Here is a 16,720-nt window from a genome sequence, read left to right as displayed (position 1 = left end):
ATGTGTACTCCCAAGGCAACTCTCAGCTCACTAAACTTCCCATTGTAACAGTTTCTAACAACCTAATAAACTGGATCTGACATTACTATGATTTGCTGCCATTGCTACTTTTCATAACATAGAATATTTCCATCTTTGAAAGCTCTACTCTTTTTACTTGTAAATATTCAATCTGCCATTCTAAAAAGATGGCTTTACAGTGGCTTCTAAAGCAACAGTGTTCATCCTGTGGTCCACTGGCCAAACTGATCCTGCTGCAGCCATTCATCTTCCTTGCCATCCCTAGAGACCCTCAGTGCAAGACATGGGCTGAACAGACTGTTTTGTTTGGTGGCAGTCAGCTGTGGGGCAGGGAGACAGGCTTCTGCTATCAGGGAAAGAGCCAGGGAAACTAAAATTGTCTTGAGAACTCCAGTAAAGATTTCAGAGGGTGATACTTACAATAGCAATAATTCCTTCCAGACAGCTCACTTTCTCTAGTACCTTTCAGGTAGCAGAACACAGCATACATTTTGTGCATATGCAATAAATTCACTCCAGTGACAGGAGTAATCATAACATTTACCTCTCTCCTGCCACTGTGTAATATCCTTGGCCCAAACAGTATGCTGCAGTATATTACTGTTCTGTTGGTATGAAGGTGAGGTGAATTGGTCAGTTCCCAAGAAATGATTAGCTGGTCATTGCACACACACATTTAGGCTGAAACCACTGAAACCCATTGCTTGTGAAACATTTTTTTTTCCCCTAAAAACACCTGAGAGATTTAACAGGTATTTGACAGTTATTATCTTAGTTGTCTTGGGAGAAGAAAGGCTTCTCTCGCAGGTGTTGATCATTTTTACTGCTTAGATAGCACTCTCAGTTTAGAGTCCATGTGGAAATCAAAAGGGCTTCAAAGCTGTTCTTTGATGTTAAGCTCAGAAAACCTGAAGGAACTTAGGCTTGAAGAAAAAATGGAACTATGCAGTAACTGACCTATCAGTATTCATCTTCAATCATAGTTTAAAGAACTTTAACTTATAAAAATCTCCACTGATGTATCAGCATTTAGAGTATAAAAGATGTAACTGTTAATTGAAGTAACTTTAAAGTATAAAGAGAATTTTTAGTTTAGACATTGGACTGCTTTCCACCCTCATGCATATTCGTACTTCAGAAAAGTTAGACTCGCAAGACCCGAGTTTCTAAACGAGCTTCACTGAATGTAGGATAAGAGGGTCATGACTACCTAAGGAGGACACCATTTAATAAACTCAGTGTTAATAAATTAGGAAAATGGCCCCTTAGCTAGGCAAAAAGATTCCTGCCTGCATTCAACAGAACGATAACGGAAATAATGAAGTTCAGGTCAAGAGACTTTAATTTTCAGAAGTGTAACGCTGCCTGGAAGCAAGTTTAATGAAAAGTGCATAAAAGTAAAATGATTCTACAGTATTCTCTACTTCCCCAAAGTAAAAACTGTTAATATTTGATGTTGGTGTTATGTTCTTTTCTTAAAATACTGCCCTGGTTTCAGCTGGGATAGAGTTAATTTTCTCCCTAGTAGCTGGCATAGCACTGTGTTTTGGATTTGTGCTGAGAATAACGTTGATAAAACATTGATGTTTTAGGTGTTGCTGAGCAGTGCTTACACTAAGTCAAGGACTTTTCAGCTTCTCATACTGCCCTGCCAGCGAGGAGGCTGGAGGTACACAAGAGGCTGGGAGGGGACACAACCAGGACAGCTGACTCAAACTGGCCAAAGGGATATTCCACACCATATGACATCATTCTGAACAAAAATCTGTGGAGGTTGGCTGGGGGCGGGGGTGAGCAGGGCCACTGCTCAGGAACTGGGTGGGCATTGGTCAGCAGGTAGTGAGCAATTGCACTGTGTATCACTTGTTTTGTGTATTCTTTTATCATTATCATTATTTTCCCTTCCTTTTCTGTGCTATTAAATTGTCTTTATCTCAACCCACAAGTTTTACCTTTTTTCTGATTCTCTCCCCCCTCGCACGGGGGGGCGGGGGGAGTGAGTGAACAGCTGTGTGGTGTTTAGCTGTCTGCTGGGTTAAACCATCACAAATACACACACACAAAAATTATATATAAACTCTCTTTCTTTGGCAGGGTAATTACAAACAAGAACATTTGACCTCTTAAGCCACTGCGCAAAGCACAAATGTTAAACATGCTCTGAAGGCAGCACAATAGCTACTAGAGTACAGTCGCAGTTCAGGAAAAAAACAAAACACCAAAAAACATGAAGGCAGCAGATAAAGGCAATGCAGAGCTGTCACCAAACCCTGTGAAACTGGAACTGGGGTTAATGAAGCTGGTAGACGACTGGTTTACACAGCAAGCAGCAAAATTCCAGAACGAGTTGCCAGATGAAGTTATGGAGGGAGACGTCAGCTTGTTCAAAAAGGATATGGATGAATTCATGGACAACAAATCTATAAACGCACCTTAAAGGGGACAGATGTGCGTACCTCTAAAATCCCCAAAGAACAGCTATGAATGAGGGGAATAAGTGGTCAAACTCACAGCTCTTCCCAAATGGCACCCCTTTTGCCACTGTCAGAGGATTAAAAAAAAAAAGGTGCTAAATTGCCTAACTCAATAGGGTATTTCTTATAACACACTTTTAGTAGAAAGCAGAGATCAAATTGCATTAGATAGTTTACAAAAAGCAGAACTATTCTGAAAGATGGACAAATGGATGAGATTTGTTACATCTTCTGCAACAAAGCTCATCCTCCATTGGAAGCATTCAAAACAGTTTAATTGTCTACTGTAGCATGATATTGGTTTCTCCTATACAACATTAGAAAAAAAAAAAACTTCTTACATCACAAAATCAAATAAGATTCTTAAAGCAAAACATGGAACAATTTGAATTTTTTATATACATATATGTCTTTCTGCTTTTCAAACACGTATCCCTTAAATCCGCTATCCCTGAAAAAACTAAACGCAAACTGAAATACAGTGACTGATGTTGCTGCAGTCCAGTTCTTAGTACTCATTACTTTATCTGTTATTTTGTTTTATAGAAGGCTGGTACATAACATAAGCAAAATAAAAACCTGGTATTTTGGAAGACAATTCCATTCTGACTTTGTGAAAAGGTACTAAACATTCATTTCCTCCCTAATAGTAGACTATCTTCCAATATTATTATGTCATTTAACATTTTTAACAATACTGAAAAGGCAGAAGTGAAAAAATGAACATAAGATATGACATTTCTGCTTCACTCTGAAGTCACAACATGCTGCAAACCACTTCACTTTTTAAAATTACATAGGCTATTTTAATATGCCTCAAATTCCTGGAAAAATATTTTAAGATTAACAAAAAGAATTAACTACTGTTAATGTAGCAATAAGACAACAAGCCCTACCTTTGAACTTTAAGCGGGAAGTGCTCTTTAGACTAAAGCTAGTTACTTTCATGTATTACAGTAAGTCAGAGCAAAACGACATTTTCACCTGAAGCTCAGATGCTGATACAGCAGTTTCAGGCATCACTCTGCAAACCTCCATAGCTCTATTCTTCAGGATGTCTATGGTATGATATTCCACACATTTTCATAAACTTGAAAGATATACTAAGATTTCCCAAAAGTATTTCTAGACTATATACTGTATAAGTAAGGCTTGATAGTTTATAAAGGAAGTACTATAAAAAAAGGGCAGTTTTGTAGGAATATGTAAAATTAATTCTTCAGAAGATATGTTTTAAGGATAAAGTATTCTGATCTCTAGCCTGAACCAAAAAAGTGTTTATTAGAAAAGCATGTCTCAGCTCTGACCTAGAGGGTTTATGCTACTTCTGGTAGTTGTAACACCTTAAGATTGAATTCATTCTACTTCAGTAAAATCACTCATCCCTTGTTGAGGGCAGTAAAAAGCATCTTGACCCATTGTGTATCTCAGTACTTGGGATCTTTCAATTTTTGCGGATTAATGTGATGCTGTATTATTACCTACTGGTAATAGTAGGTTAATTAAGTTTTTTGGAGGCTGATCTAGCATACATGCAGCAGCTGTTTGTCAATCTAAACATTAAAATCTTGTGCTGAAATGGCGGGTAAAGTCTTTCCTAATATACAGAAAAGTTTCAAGTATAAAAGCTCATATTTTAATTTTTTTTCCCCACTCAAGTATGTTTTACAGTTTTATAACGTATAGGCAATTTCATAGGATCATAGAGTATTTCAGAATATTTTGCAGGACAACATTGGAGCTTTGATCCCTATGGGTTTGGAAGGAGTGACACTATTTGAATATTTTAAACATGCCAACAAAAACTTTGGTTTTGGTCTTTAAGTTTAATTTATCACATTATCAATGTTTTGTTTGAGTTGATATTGGGCAGGCCTGAACCATCAGAGATGGTTCAGAAAAAAGTGTGTAATAACAGCCCTTTTAAGAAACTACCTTTGGAAGAGTATAATGTATCTACCCTTAAGTCATGTTAGGTACTTATCAGTAACCCTATGTATGCACTGTAATTATGAGAGCAAAGTCATATGACTATTTCATTTTGTTTTAAACAATGCAAGTTGTTTTATTTATGCAAAGTAACTGTATGTTGGTTATATCTGTTTTTTCATACTGGAAGAAATGTCTGAACTTGAATACCAACATGAATGATGGCAATGTGTGAAGCTACAGTTCAAAGTACTTTAATCATAAACCCATAATTCAACAAAATGTTTTTAGCTATGCTTCATGAATAGAAAAACAAACAAATAAAACCAAAATATTGGGGGTTAAGTCCGTGCAACCATTACAATACAACAAAGCTTGGAAAAAAAATGCAAAAGACTAAACTTAAACCATTGTCAACAACTTCAATACTGTACAAAGGTTTTACCAAAGAGTAAAAACAGTGTTACTACTTGAACCTGCTGGACTACTCATTTGTAACCACTAATGAATATTAAAATCACATTTCAAATAGTTCCTGTAAAACACACCGGGAAATTTTATCAAATGGATTCTTCACAGTACTTAAGTCACCATTTTTGATGAATGTACTTTCCAAGGTCAAACCAAATGTTATGGGATTACCTGCCTTTCACAGAAGATCACACTTTAAACACTTGCAGGGATTCTAAGAAGAAACTTAGAGCTAAATCACTTGGTTTACGAAGCTCTTAATACCCCTCTAGAGACAGCAACTTGAAAAGCTAGAATAAGTGTTATAACACACACAAGACTAAGGAAGGAGCTCTCTTGCAGTTTTCATATCTCTCCAGTTTTAATATGTAGCCAAATACCACAGGATCACCAGGTAGTTTAGAAAATGTTAACTATGTCATAATTTTGAATGGTTGAATTCAAGACAGAATTTAATGCATTCTTAGGGGGGTGGTGGGAGGGAAGAGGCAGGAAATAAGGTCTATGAAATCTAAACTTATCCAGAAGTAATCAGTTCCAGTTCCCTGAAAATGCACAAGAGATGCAGCAGCATGGTATACTCTGTTTTGGCAGGCATAATCTAGAATTTCTTACTTCTACCAGTGAAACACCTTCTCATTGAGCATGCAGCTACAGCTCCTTTTTCAAGCATCTATTTTTCACTTCACTTCCTACCTCCTTAAAGCTTCATCCCACCTAAAATTATAGCTGAATGTTACTTTCCATACAAAGATCAAAACCACTGTTATTAACCCAAATTGGTATTCAGATTTTGCCCAGCCTATTTCTTCATAAAGATTTTTAGTACTTATTATTTTCATTGCTAAAATGAGGCAATGAGAAGTCTTCTTTTCTCAGAAAATGCATATATTTAATTACAAATATATTTCCCAGGCAATGCAACTATGCATGCAAACAACATGATATCCTGTGATCAGGTACTGCCAAACAGAGGCCTCCCAACATAAGCTTCTAGCCAAATTTAAATTTCCACAGATCTTATACTGCACAGCTAAGGAACACAGACTTGCATGGAAACAAAAAAAAAAAAAAGGAATACAGATGATACAGCTGTGGTAAAAATTATGCAAGGGCTAGATAACCTTTAGCCTTCACTATTTTTTTTTTTCTTAGAAAAGAAGTTATAAAGATGCAGTAATCCTTCAGATATGACAATATCCCAGGTACCTGCTGTCAAATTACTATAGCTGGTGTTCCTTTAGCTTATCAAAACTAACAAAACTGAAGCAGGTTTTCAAATTGATGATGACAAATAGGCTTGCAAAAATATGTTCCCCATAGTTCTTCACGAATAAACATGAAGTATGGTAATGGAGAGAAAGAGACCTCTTGTGCCTTTGCAACTAATAAGGCAAGTGTAGGTATAAGGGACACTACAGGGCTAAAGGGACTTCAGCTTCATCCTTCCCATCTGTTCCATGTCTCTTATTCTCAAATTTAATCTGAAATTCATCCATCCCCTACAAAAACAGTGGCACAGAGAGAGCTGAGCAAGTATTTAGTACACGGCAACAAGCAAACACCATCTGCCATTTACAAAGGAACAACACAGAGACTAGGTGAGAAGTAAAACAGAGAAACTGGGTTCTATTGTACATCTGCAAAAACTGTAATCACACTCAGGAGACCACCCTCTGGAACAGGTAAGTCACACTGCAGAAGCACTGAAAAAATTCCCAAGGTAGCAGCTGAAGTGAAACTGAAGATACCTCTTCATTTGGCACCAGTGTTTCTCCAGTTTCATAAACTAACACAAGGAACTAAATCTGCAATGAAACTTTAATTTGGAGGCCTCAATTGGCAGGAAACTAATGACAGAAAATTAACTTGCAATAGACACAAATGAACAGGATAAATGCCAGGCCTATTGCAAGGAAGCAGTAGGAATATGCAGGTAAGAGTATTAAGAGACTGAACAGCATCACCTGTTCTGCAGGCAACTAACCTTTGCATTGGCTTAGCTCTAACATGGGACTGCAGCCTCATGTTGGTAGACAGTGTGCTCATCTCACTCACTGATGGGACATTATGGCAAGAAAGACTGTGTACAAGCACTCCTTCACTCTTGTGTGATTAAAACTGCTGCAGAACACCACAAATTAAACTTCTGAAGACAACTCAAGTATCTGGCTGGGCAGATTTAAATGTGACTGCATGTTGGCTGTATACTACAAAGCATCCAGTGGCAATACCTGCTTAATTAGCACCCTCCCCCCATCTCCACAGACCCATATCAATCCTGACAAGGCTGCTGATGAGGTGGTTTTTTGTAAGGTCTTGCTAGATTCCACAACCATTTCCAAATGCTGCCATACAAAATCCATGTTAGGGGACTGGTGATAGTGTAGAGACTGCATATACCATTGAATGTTTTGTCTTGTCAAACTACAGCCTCAAAAACTGCTTTAACACTAGAATATTTCAAATTTCCCAAGAAAAGGACCATTTATAGATCACATACCACATTCTTCCACTTTGTTTCTTTAGAAAACAGCATGTTAAATTATATCTCCCTACAATTATGAATGCCCAAAACAAAGTTACTCAAGTTAAGAATTAAGGTTGCTAGTAAGATCTTTTGGATTTTCAGAAAGGAGCGTATTTATATAATTTTATATACATACAAGCCCCTGAGAACCACAAGATTTAGATTCAGAGCATGCAATGCAACACAACTCTCCCAGCAACAGTAGTTTTATTCAGAAGCTGACCAAACCTAGCCATAGCTTCCATAATGGTGGTGATACTACGACTTGACAAACAATGTACAGTTCTATTCCAGAGACTTGAACTCCAGCATAATGGAAAGTTGAATATATCAAGGAATGGCAGACAACAAAGTTGGCTGATGGAAGGCCTTAGAGAACAAGTCGGATCTACTAGAACAGTGGTGTTCTTAAAAATGACTCGAAGATAACCTCTTGGGGTCCCTTCCAGACTTTTTAGAAGTGATTTAATCTGCATGTTAGATGTAGTCCAACCTGATTTATCTATGCTTTTCCTCAACGTATTCCTACAAATACACCAGAATAAAGTAGAAAGTTCAGCTTCTGAGACAGAGGGCTTGTCCAAGGTATCACCCTACTACGGTACTGTGAAACCAGATCGGTGCTTCAGGGAGCTCTTGAGAATTTGAAACATCTCTCTCCCTCCACTGCCTTCACGTAAAACTTCGTGTGGGCGGTTCCCAGAGGAAGCCTGCTTCCTCAGAAGCTGTGAAACCATTTTATTCTGATGCATTGCTAACCCCAGTGAACAAGAACTGGTTAGCTGGTTGGGGCTATAGCAAGAATGGCTGGGAACACTACTTGAAAGTTAGAATTGGCTTTCTACTGCTTCTCAGAAGACATCAAAAGGACAAAAAGCTAGTAGTTTAAGACTAAGAGCAACATTTTAATTTTGTTCCTCCTGTAGTCACTGCAAATGTAATGTAACAGTTCAGCTTTCCATAAGAAAGGAAAATACAGTTAGTATTACCTGTGTGTCCAATAAATGCATAATTAGCATAACAATTCTGCTTTAATATAAGGAAAAAACCAAATTGGTCCATCAGCTTTATAATTAATAACTGAGCTTCTGAGGAGAAAAGGAGCATCTTATCTCCAGACCAACGAAAGAACTATTTTTTAACTTGTCTTTACAGCGTCCATTCTGAACTCTTATGCTGAAAAGGGATGACAAGGAACAGAAGTAGAAGTATTTCAAGTCATCCTAGCACCCTGTGCTAACTTTGGAAATTTTCCCCCAACTTACCAGTAAAAGAGCAATGTATATAAAGGACAAAGTTTGACACATCACATCCAGTGGATCAGCTAGATTTCAATGGATTACGAAAAGCTTTGTAGCCCAGATGTCTTAACTACATGCCTAAAAAATCCTAATCTTCAACTCTTTATGACCTTAAATATTACACCGCATTTCAGATGCAGGTCTGTGTAAAGCCATCACAGGTGCTGGAGCATATCCAATGAAGAGCAACAAAGCTGGTGAAGGGCCTAGAGAACAAGCCCTATGAGGAGTGGCTGAAGGAAACTGGGGTTGTTCAGCCTGGAGAAAAGGAGGCTGAGGGGAGACCTCATCGCTCTGTACAACTACCTGAAAGGAGGTTGTAGCAAGGTGGGGGTCAGTCTCTTCTCCCTAGTAACAAGCGACAGGACAAGAGGAAACGGCCTCAAGTTATGCCAGGGGAGGTTTAGGTTGGATATTAGGAAAAATTTCTTCACCCAAAGGGTAGTCAGGCACTGGCACAGGCTGCCCAGGTTAAGTGGTTGAGTCTCCATCCCTGGAGGTATTTAAAAGACCGGTAGATGCGGTGCTTAGGGACATGGTTTAGTGGTGGACTTGATAGTGTTAGTTTTACATTGGACTCAATGATCTTAAGGGTCTTTTCCAACCTAAATGATTCTATGATTCTATCAGTTCAGCTGTATACAGGCTGCCAGTGATTCCCAGATAAACCACCAGCCTTCACTATTCCAAAAAGTCATTTGTATTTTAGACACAGGGTCATCACAGCATTCAACTTCCATGTGTGATAAGCATTAGCTAAGAACCCTAAAACAGTCTTTTCTGAGGAATAACAAGAGTAACAAACTGTGCTTTGTCACAGGAAAGCCTTGTTGAAAATTACTTGAAATTCCATAAAACAAATTGGTCCTTTTTAAGGGACAACAGTTGGTGTAATGGCTTCAACCATTAGTATCATCTACAGAAAACTGTATTAGTCATGTGACATGTACATTAAAAACTTTTGTAGAGACTGAACTGTTAAGAGCCAGCACAGGTCCACCAGTACTTTTCAAGTTAAGCTCTTACGAGTGTAAACTGTTTCTAATATGAGCTTAGAAGAAGCTTGGCTGTATTTCACTGGGCAACTGCATGGTCACCAGTATCAACAACAGAAAGCACAGGTTTGCAGCAGCCCAGGCTACTTCAGCTTAAGATTAAGGGGCCACTCTAATCATTCTAGTCAGTTTAAGAGCTTAGAATCTTGATTCAGTGTCTCTACTATTTATACGTATTTATTATCCTCTGAAAGTGAATTATGCCCGCATATTTTTAATGCTTTTACTGCTTTCAGTGGAAGACTGTTTAAAGAATGCTCTGCGGTCACACTACATGAAAGACTAACCAGCTTACTTCCATCAGATGATTAAATCTGCTACAGTAACAGAAAGTTTACAAAAGCCCTGGAGGTCACCTTGACTAAGCTAACCTTTTCCATAGTCGGTACTTTTATTAAGGTACACTTTTTGCATTTTATGTCCAATTAACATCTGAAACATTTCTTGGAACACTCTTCCTCCTCTCAATAGCTCAGAAGTCTCACATGAAAGATTTATGAACATCCCCACAATTTATATACTGTAGAAGACAGTACAGAATGTTAGCTTACAACAATTCTATTTCCAAATTAACTGCATCCAACATAGAATTATTTATATTAAACCTAATCTTAGCAAGTGAAGAGGAACAATCTCTTATTCCTTACATAATTTTAACTTGATCAAACTGCTAACCTTTTTACATTTGTGGTATGCAAACAGACTAAGGAGATATGCATCACTATTCATTGGTTCTCAAAAGTTGTGAAAGTACAAAAAAAATACTCATTATTTTTGTTTTCCTGTTTAAAAATATGTTAAGGAGGTTATTGACTTCTAGTCCAACAGCTTAAGCGATATTCTATGACAAAGGCCAGATATGCAAGAGATCAGCTAACAGGGTAAATGAAAGCAGCTGAAATCAGGCACATGTAAAATAATGAAGCTTCTTAGCAATAAGTAGAAGCGTAGTATTTACAAAAGCAACAAAGAACAGCTTTGAAGAAAAATCTTAAATATATTGGTCCAGCATTCGCAGTTCCGCTATTTACATATACTGACATCAGACATTCAATACTTTTCCTGCATTTGGGGTAACAATAAAATACACCCCACTCCAAAAGTAACTAGGAAAAAACATTAAACAGTCAAAGTTAAACAGTCAGTAATTTTTAGAACTTTCAATAAGCGTTGAACTACCTGATCTCCCAGGTATCTGCTATCAAAGAACATATGAAATCAGCCTATGTTACAAACAAGGTGTGACAACAGATGTTCAAGCAAGGGTCATAAGATAACTGTATTAAGAGAAAGAACAACCTCTTAATATAAGACCTGCCTCAAACAGAATGAGCTGATGAGCAAAGTTCCAGTTCATAAATATTTCATCAGCTAGCCCACGTGAATAGAAGCAAGCAGATGTGGTACAACATTTAGCTCTGCATGAAGAAATCTAAAAATACTACAAGCTTTCCTAAACTATCTAGTTGCAGTAACATTTTTCTAACCTCATCTCCTAGCCCAAGTTCACTCTCTTATAACATTCTGCACATCTTTGTAAGATTGCCTCATCTTTATGACTGTTGAACTTAACCAATTCCATTCAAATTGTACCAAGTATAGAGAGCAATACATTCTCACAAGCTGCGTGAAAAATAGCTGGTTTAGGAAGGACCTTAATGCCCTCGCTCACAGACTACAATGAATGCACAACCCTTAACAGTTGCCAGACAATTCATGTGTGAACTCAAGTTTTGAGGCATCTTATTTGTTATTTGAGCAACTTATTTAGAACACAAAACACTTCAAAACAGAAATGGAAAGAAATATAACATGGGATAAAGGACATCTTTCCTAAATGAAGGATCAGTCCTCACAACATATTTAAGCAAGTAGGATGCACCATTTGAATCCTAAATTAACAGTCACAGCATTTCTTCACAGAAAGGCATAACTAACATTAGACAGGATCAGAGCAGTGAAGAAAAGTGAAATTCATGCAGCATTAAGGCAGTTAAGGAAAACCATTTTACCTTGGAAGTGGCATATGAAAACATTACACAGCATGAAATCCTTTGGCCAAATGATTTAAGTGGGTTCATATACTGAAAATGCACTGTTAACCTCTTCTTTTCAAAGTAAGCGAGGTGTAACAAGAAGGAGCACATATGAATGGAGACAAAACATTGTTTGAATTAACTACTGCTTTGTAAATGGATCACCTTTGTAATATGAATCAAAGGGAGAACTGAAACAGATTAAGCTTATTCTCCCCAGGACAAAATTTACAAGCTCTATAACAGAGAAAGCTTGTCTTCCTACTTTTACTTCCCCTCACTCTGCCAACCCAGATGGGTTTTCAGTCATCTGGCAAAAGCAGAGGGAAACCACACCTCTGAGCAACTTCACAGTGGAGATTCCATCCCATGAAACACTTAAGCAGCTGCCAAAGCTAAATCCCACTCCTCCCTGTTTGCTGAAGGAATGCATTTTTTTTCTTGCCTGATTTGCCGTTAATTGCTCTCTAGCTGGAGCTCACAATACTCTCTTAATGGTCACTGTTACTTTTCTTAGCTGCAAAGTCCTAGAACTTTCTCTTTCAACTGTCTTCTCCATAATCAGTGTACCCTCTCTGGTTTAGCAACATAAACACCGTTTGTTTGATAATCTTACGGAAAAGAATTCCTAGTAATACACTTTGCTAATGGATAACTTGTTCTAAACATTTGTATCTCACCTTTGACAGAAGCAATTTCACACAGGACACATGGCCCTCGTAGACTGCTGATAGGAGTGGTGTGATATTATGTTTGTCTGGAGCCTGTAAATTGAGACACACTTATTTGAAGCACAATTTCACACAGCATTAAAAGGTTTCACTTAACTTTTTAATTTCATTTTGTCAACAGTAGAGTGAGGGTAAGGACTTAAGAGTATTACGCAGAAATGCATTCCTTCAGAATTTTTTACTCTCCTTTTAAAAAAGAAAAGTCATTGTTTTAAAAACAGTCAGGTAACAGCAAGACATGTCTTCCATAAGACTTCTAGGTATCCCAAAGTTTGTCTGGTTTTTTAGGCCAATGATAGAAATCATGGGGTTTCAGGTGACAAATTTTGCCCAACTTAAAAACAGTACTCCTAATTCTCCCATTTCTCAGCCAGCCTGACTTCAGAAACCAGTTTTGGCTGAAACAGTCTGTGCTGTCTTCTCCTCTCTAAACTACAGTCCTGGAAAGAATAAGAAATGGGGCAACTGAAATGTTCTTATTTTTTCCTTCTCTCCAGTTAGAACTCCTGAGGAAGAGATAATCTTTCCAGACACCAAGGAAAAAATCCAAGCCATTTTGTTAAGGACTAAAGCCAAGATATGTTGTACATTAACTTTCAGACCAGTATTCTAAAGCACAGTGTTTGGGGTGTATGGTTAAAGTATTTAGAAACTTCACTTTATGGAGAACCACACTACTTTGAAGTGCCCATAAAGCCATGCATTTCAAGCTACAGCAAAATAACTAAGTTTGTATAAGTAAGAATGTCTCCAAAAAAAGAGCGAAGCACAGCAATTTAAACAGAGTTGATCCTGCCCTGGCCAAGGATGCATTGCACTGTCTTCTGAAGTCCCTTCCAACAAATGCAATATGTATTTCATGCAAACTTTTCTTAGATGTGATTACTGGATTTATTTTTCTAATCATGGTCAAATTAAATTTAACTATTTATAGCTACAAACAACTTTTCCTATAGTATGTCTAAAAAGAATAAAAACATTTAATAAACGTAATTTTAAGCTTCTAACCTCTAGGAGACCACCTCTTAAATATTTTTAAATGCATCAAATTGTTTAGTTTAAGTCTTTCAGTAACCATTTAGGCACTTATACCAATGCCTTGGCGGGGGTGTGTGTGTGTGGGTGCGTGTGAAAGGAAGAAGGGAAGGGACACCATAACACCTTAACATCTGTTTGCAAATTGATATACATACATTAATATCAGCTCCTTTCAATAGCAGAAATTCCAGAATCTCAAGCTGTCCACAGTCTGCTGCATAGTGAAGAGGCTTCCTCCCACCTTCAAGTGTCCGGTTGACATCTTCACCCTTCAATGTAAACATAATCTAATAAGCAAAGTTTTAGAGCTAACACAGCAAGAAAAGCTTGAAAAAATCCAACACCTTCAAATATTATGAAGAATGTTCCATCCAAATATTTAAGTAATTTTCATTTTCCTCAGGCAATTAAGCTGCTTGATTTCTTTTCCCTCATCTATGCATTTAAGACTTTAAGACAACCTTGGTCCTTCCTTCCACACTGCATCTCAAGTGTAGTGAGTACCCAAGTGCACTAGGTAACTCATGCGATTAAAAAAAACTTAAAAAAAAAAATCATTAGAGCTTGTAAAAAATGCTCACACTGGCTCATTTTGCTTCTCCTTCCCCCTAACTGGGATCCTAGTTATCTGGCTAAGTTACTTTACCTGCTTCTACACATACTGAAGTTTTGCACACTGAGAAACCAGATGCATAGAAATAAGTCAGCATCGTAACTACTAGCACTGTACTAAGTACGGACCATCCATTACTTGAAACCCAATTATGAAACTGTCCATTCTGTTTTATAAATAGCATCTGCCAATTCTACATGACACAAAAAAGTCTGAAGACAGTCAACCAAATCAGGACACAGGAGGTTGTACTCTAATGCCACTTGTACTAGTGGATTGAGACATCTCTTAAGGCGTAAACAAAATTTAATTTAGTGAGTGCCTAATCAGCTTTGTTTCTTCACCTTGGGTTGCGCAACTAAGGATAAACTGATTTGCTGCACTTCAGTAATGAAGAGAAGTTACTGGAAACCAAATACTGACAAGCTATGTGGTAAGTGACTTCTTGTTCGTATGTGCAAGTAATGTTAGTATTTTAGGGAGTGGCTAAATTTAGCATTATAGCTGAAGTCTTGCATCTCCATAGAAAAACAATCAAAAGAATTTCAGCTGTAGCACTGATTCTTACTTCTCTACTGAGCCCCTGAAGTTCCCTCACTCCTGCCTCAAATCTCTAGAAAGTTCACAGAATAAAGGGCTTGACATATATCTTCCAGACATCACCTCTCTTCTAAGAATGAAAGAGAAGATTGTCAGAAGGAAATCTTATTCTGCATTTGATGCTCTGTATTATCAGAGTTTTATACTACCAGCCAAGTAACAAGACGACCTCAGAGTTCTCCTCTCCTATCAATACAATATTCAGTTCTTCTCATAATATACCCTGCTGAAAGTCAAAAGCAACACAACAGTGTAACTTCAGGTGTTTAAATAAAACACTGCACATTCTGTGGCCTCAGAGGTCAGGACCTGGTTCTCACACTGTTGAAGGTTCTGGCTTCAAAATAGCATGAAGTAGCAGCAAGTAGCATAATGGAAAAAACCTCTGCAACTGCTGTTACTGGCCCATAAATATAGCTATGGCTTCTGAAGCATGTTGGACATCAGCAAAAAGATAGCTTTTATCTATGATTTTCAAAACAGCAACAAATTGTACTTCTAAACAAAGTCCAACGCAGCTTTAGCTATGTGGACTATCAACACTGTACAATAGTTTATAATGTAAAATTCCAATATGACCAACTGAAGGTCTAACTCTCTATCTGCAACAACTTTACTGGTAAACAGTATTGTGCTGCAACTTCTCTTTTGCTGAATTTCTGTACAAAACATTGGTGGGGATATGTTAACAGCTGTGTTCCAATAAAAAAAAAATAATCATGCAGATCACAGTATACTAACAGCATACAAACAGCCAGACCGGTCTGAAAAGTGTGTAAGGAAACAGCATATACTTAGCTTATCTAGGAAGTTGAGCACTACCCATATTCTTATTCACACCTTGCCACTTCCTGTCAATTTAAAAAACAGCTAGCATTTAAATAACACACGATGTTTGCAGATACTTAAGGATGGGGATGCATAAGCTTAGGAAGCCAACCATGTAAAAGCCACGCAATCACTACCCCAAAACAGGCTCTAAAAATTCCTGTAATGTCACATGTTAAGACATGGTAAATAAAGGGGTAAGGGAGAAGGACAAGCAAGCTAACTCCTGGCACAGCACACAGTAAAGCTACAAAGTTCACATTCAAAAAGAAATTTAGAATCATCATGTCTTAAGATTAGGACAGTCCAAAGCTCCTCTTCCTTAAGCTTATAAATATTATTTGGCTCATTGGCTTACACTATAGGATTTTTCTTTTTAAAGACTATACCACAGTTTCCTCTGTTCTCTCCTAAGCTGGTTGTGGAATAAATTCCTGCTGGACAATGAACTTTTGGAAGGAAAAAAAAACAACACCCAAACACCAAGTTTTCTAAGTTTCCCTTAAAGATGATGAAAGCTTGGTTATAAGGGAGTACCTAGCAAGAAGTCTGCAAACAATGATGTCCCAAACACAGACCATGTGGATTTGAATATAGCACTGAGAAAATATATCAACAGCATTCAAAGTCAAGTATCAGAACATTTTAGTCCAAATTAACAGAACAAAGATATCAGATAAGTTACGAAAATAAAATAACCTAAATACTCCTAGGTTCTGCAGCAAAGTCAAATATCCAGTTGTTTCAAGGGTGTGAAAAGCCACTGTAAAGCAGACCACTGAATGTTATAAAACTTCATTTGGCCTTTCCTACTCCCAGTCTAAGACATAGAGAAGTAGGAAGCAAAGACAAATCAAGCCATTTCATATACAGGGATCAAACCCTGGCACAAGAACCTGCTTTCAATGCAGTCTCTAGCACACGTATGTCAGAAAACTTACAGGACTCTTCACAGATAATTTCTCTCTGGCCTTTAGATCTCCTATTTATATTGCCTGGGGCATCCCCCCCGAGGAAGAGCAGTGGTCTCCAAAGTGGGGTGTGAACACCTGGAGAGGTGTGCAAGACAATCCATTGAGGTGTGACAAGAAAA

At 37.7% G+C, this 16,720-nt stretch overlaps 1 protein-coding gene across 2 annotated transcripts in view; it reads right to left on the bottom strand.

Moving 5' to 3' along the window:
• Positions 1–16,720, bottom strand: part of MTPN (myotrophin) — a 45,429-nt gene that overhangs the window by 5,133 nt on the left and 23,576 nt on the right. For both annotated transcript variants that reach the window (XM_087767179.1, XM_087767178.1), the window contains exons 2-3: positions 13,742–13,855; positions 12,498–12,581 (exon numbers count right to left, since the gene is read on the bottom strand). In XM_087767179.1, the coding sequence (XP_087623305.1) occupies positions 12,498–12,581; positions 13,742–13,855 (198 nt within the window). The remainder of the gene's footprint in view (positions 1–12,497; positions 12,582–13,741; positions 13,856–16,720) is intronic.

Source organism: Nipponia nippon, unplaced genomic scaffold (assembly GCF_047370975.1).
Source record: "Nipponia nippon isolate SJK-2023a ecotype South Korea unplaced genomic scaffold, ASM4737097v1 scaffold_3, whole genome shotgun sequence".
Taxonomy (NCBI): Eukaryota; Metazoa; Chordata; class Aves; order Pelecaniformes; family Threskiornithidae; genus Nipponia; species Nipponia nippon.
Note: the sequence above shows the minus strand (reverse complement) of the source record. Positions and strands in the feature narration are given on the sequence as shown.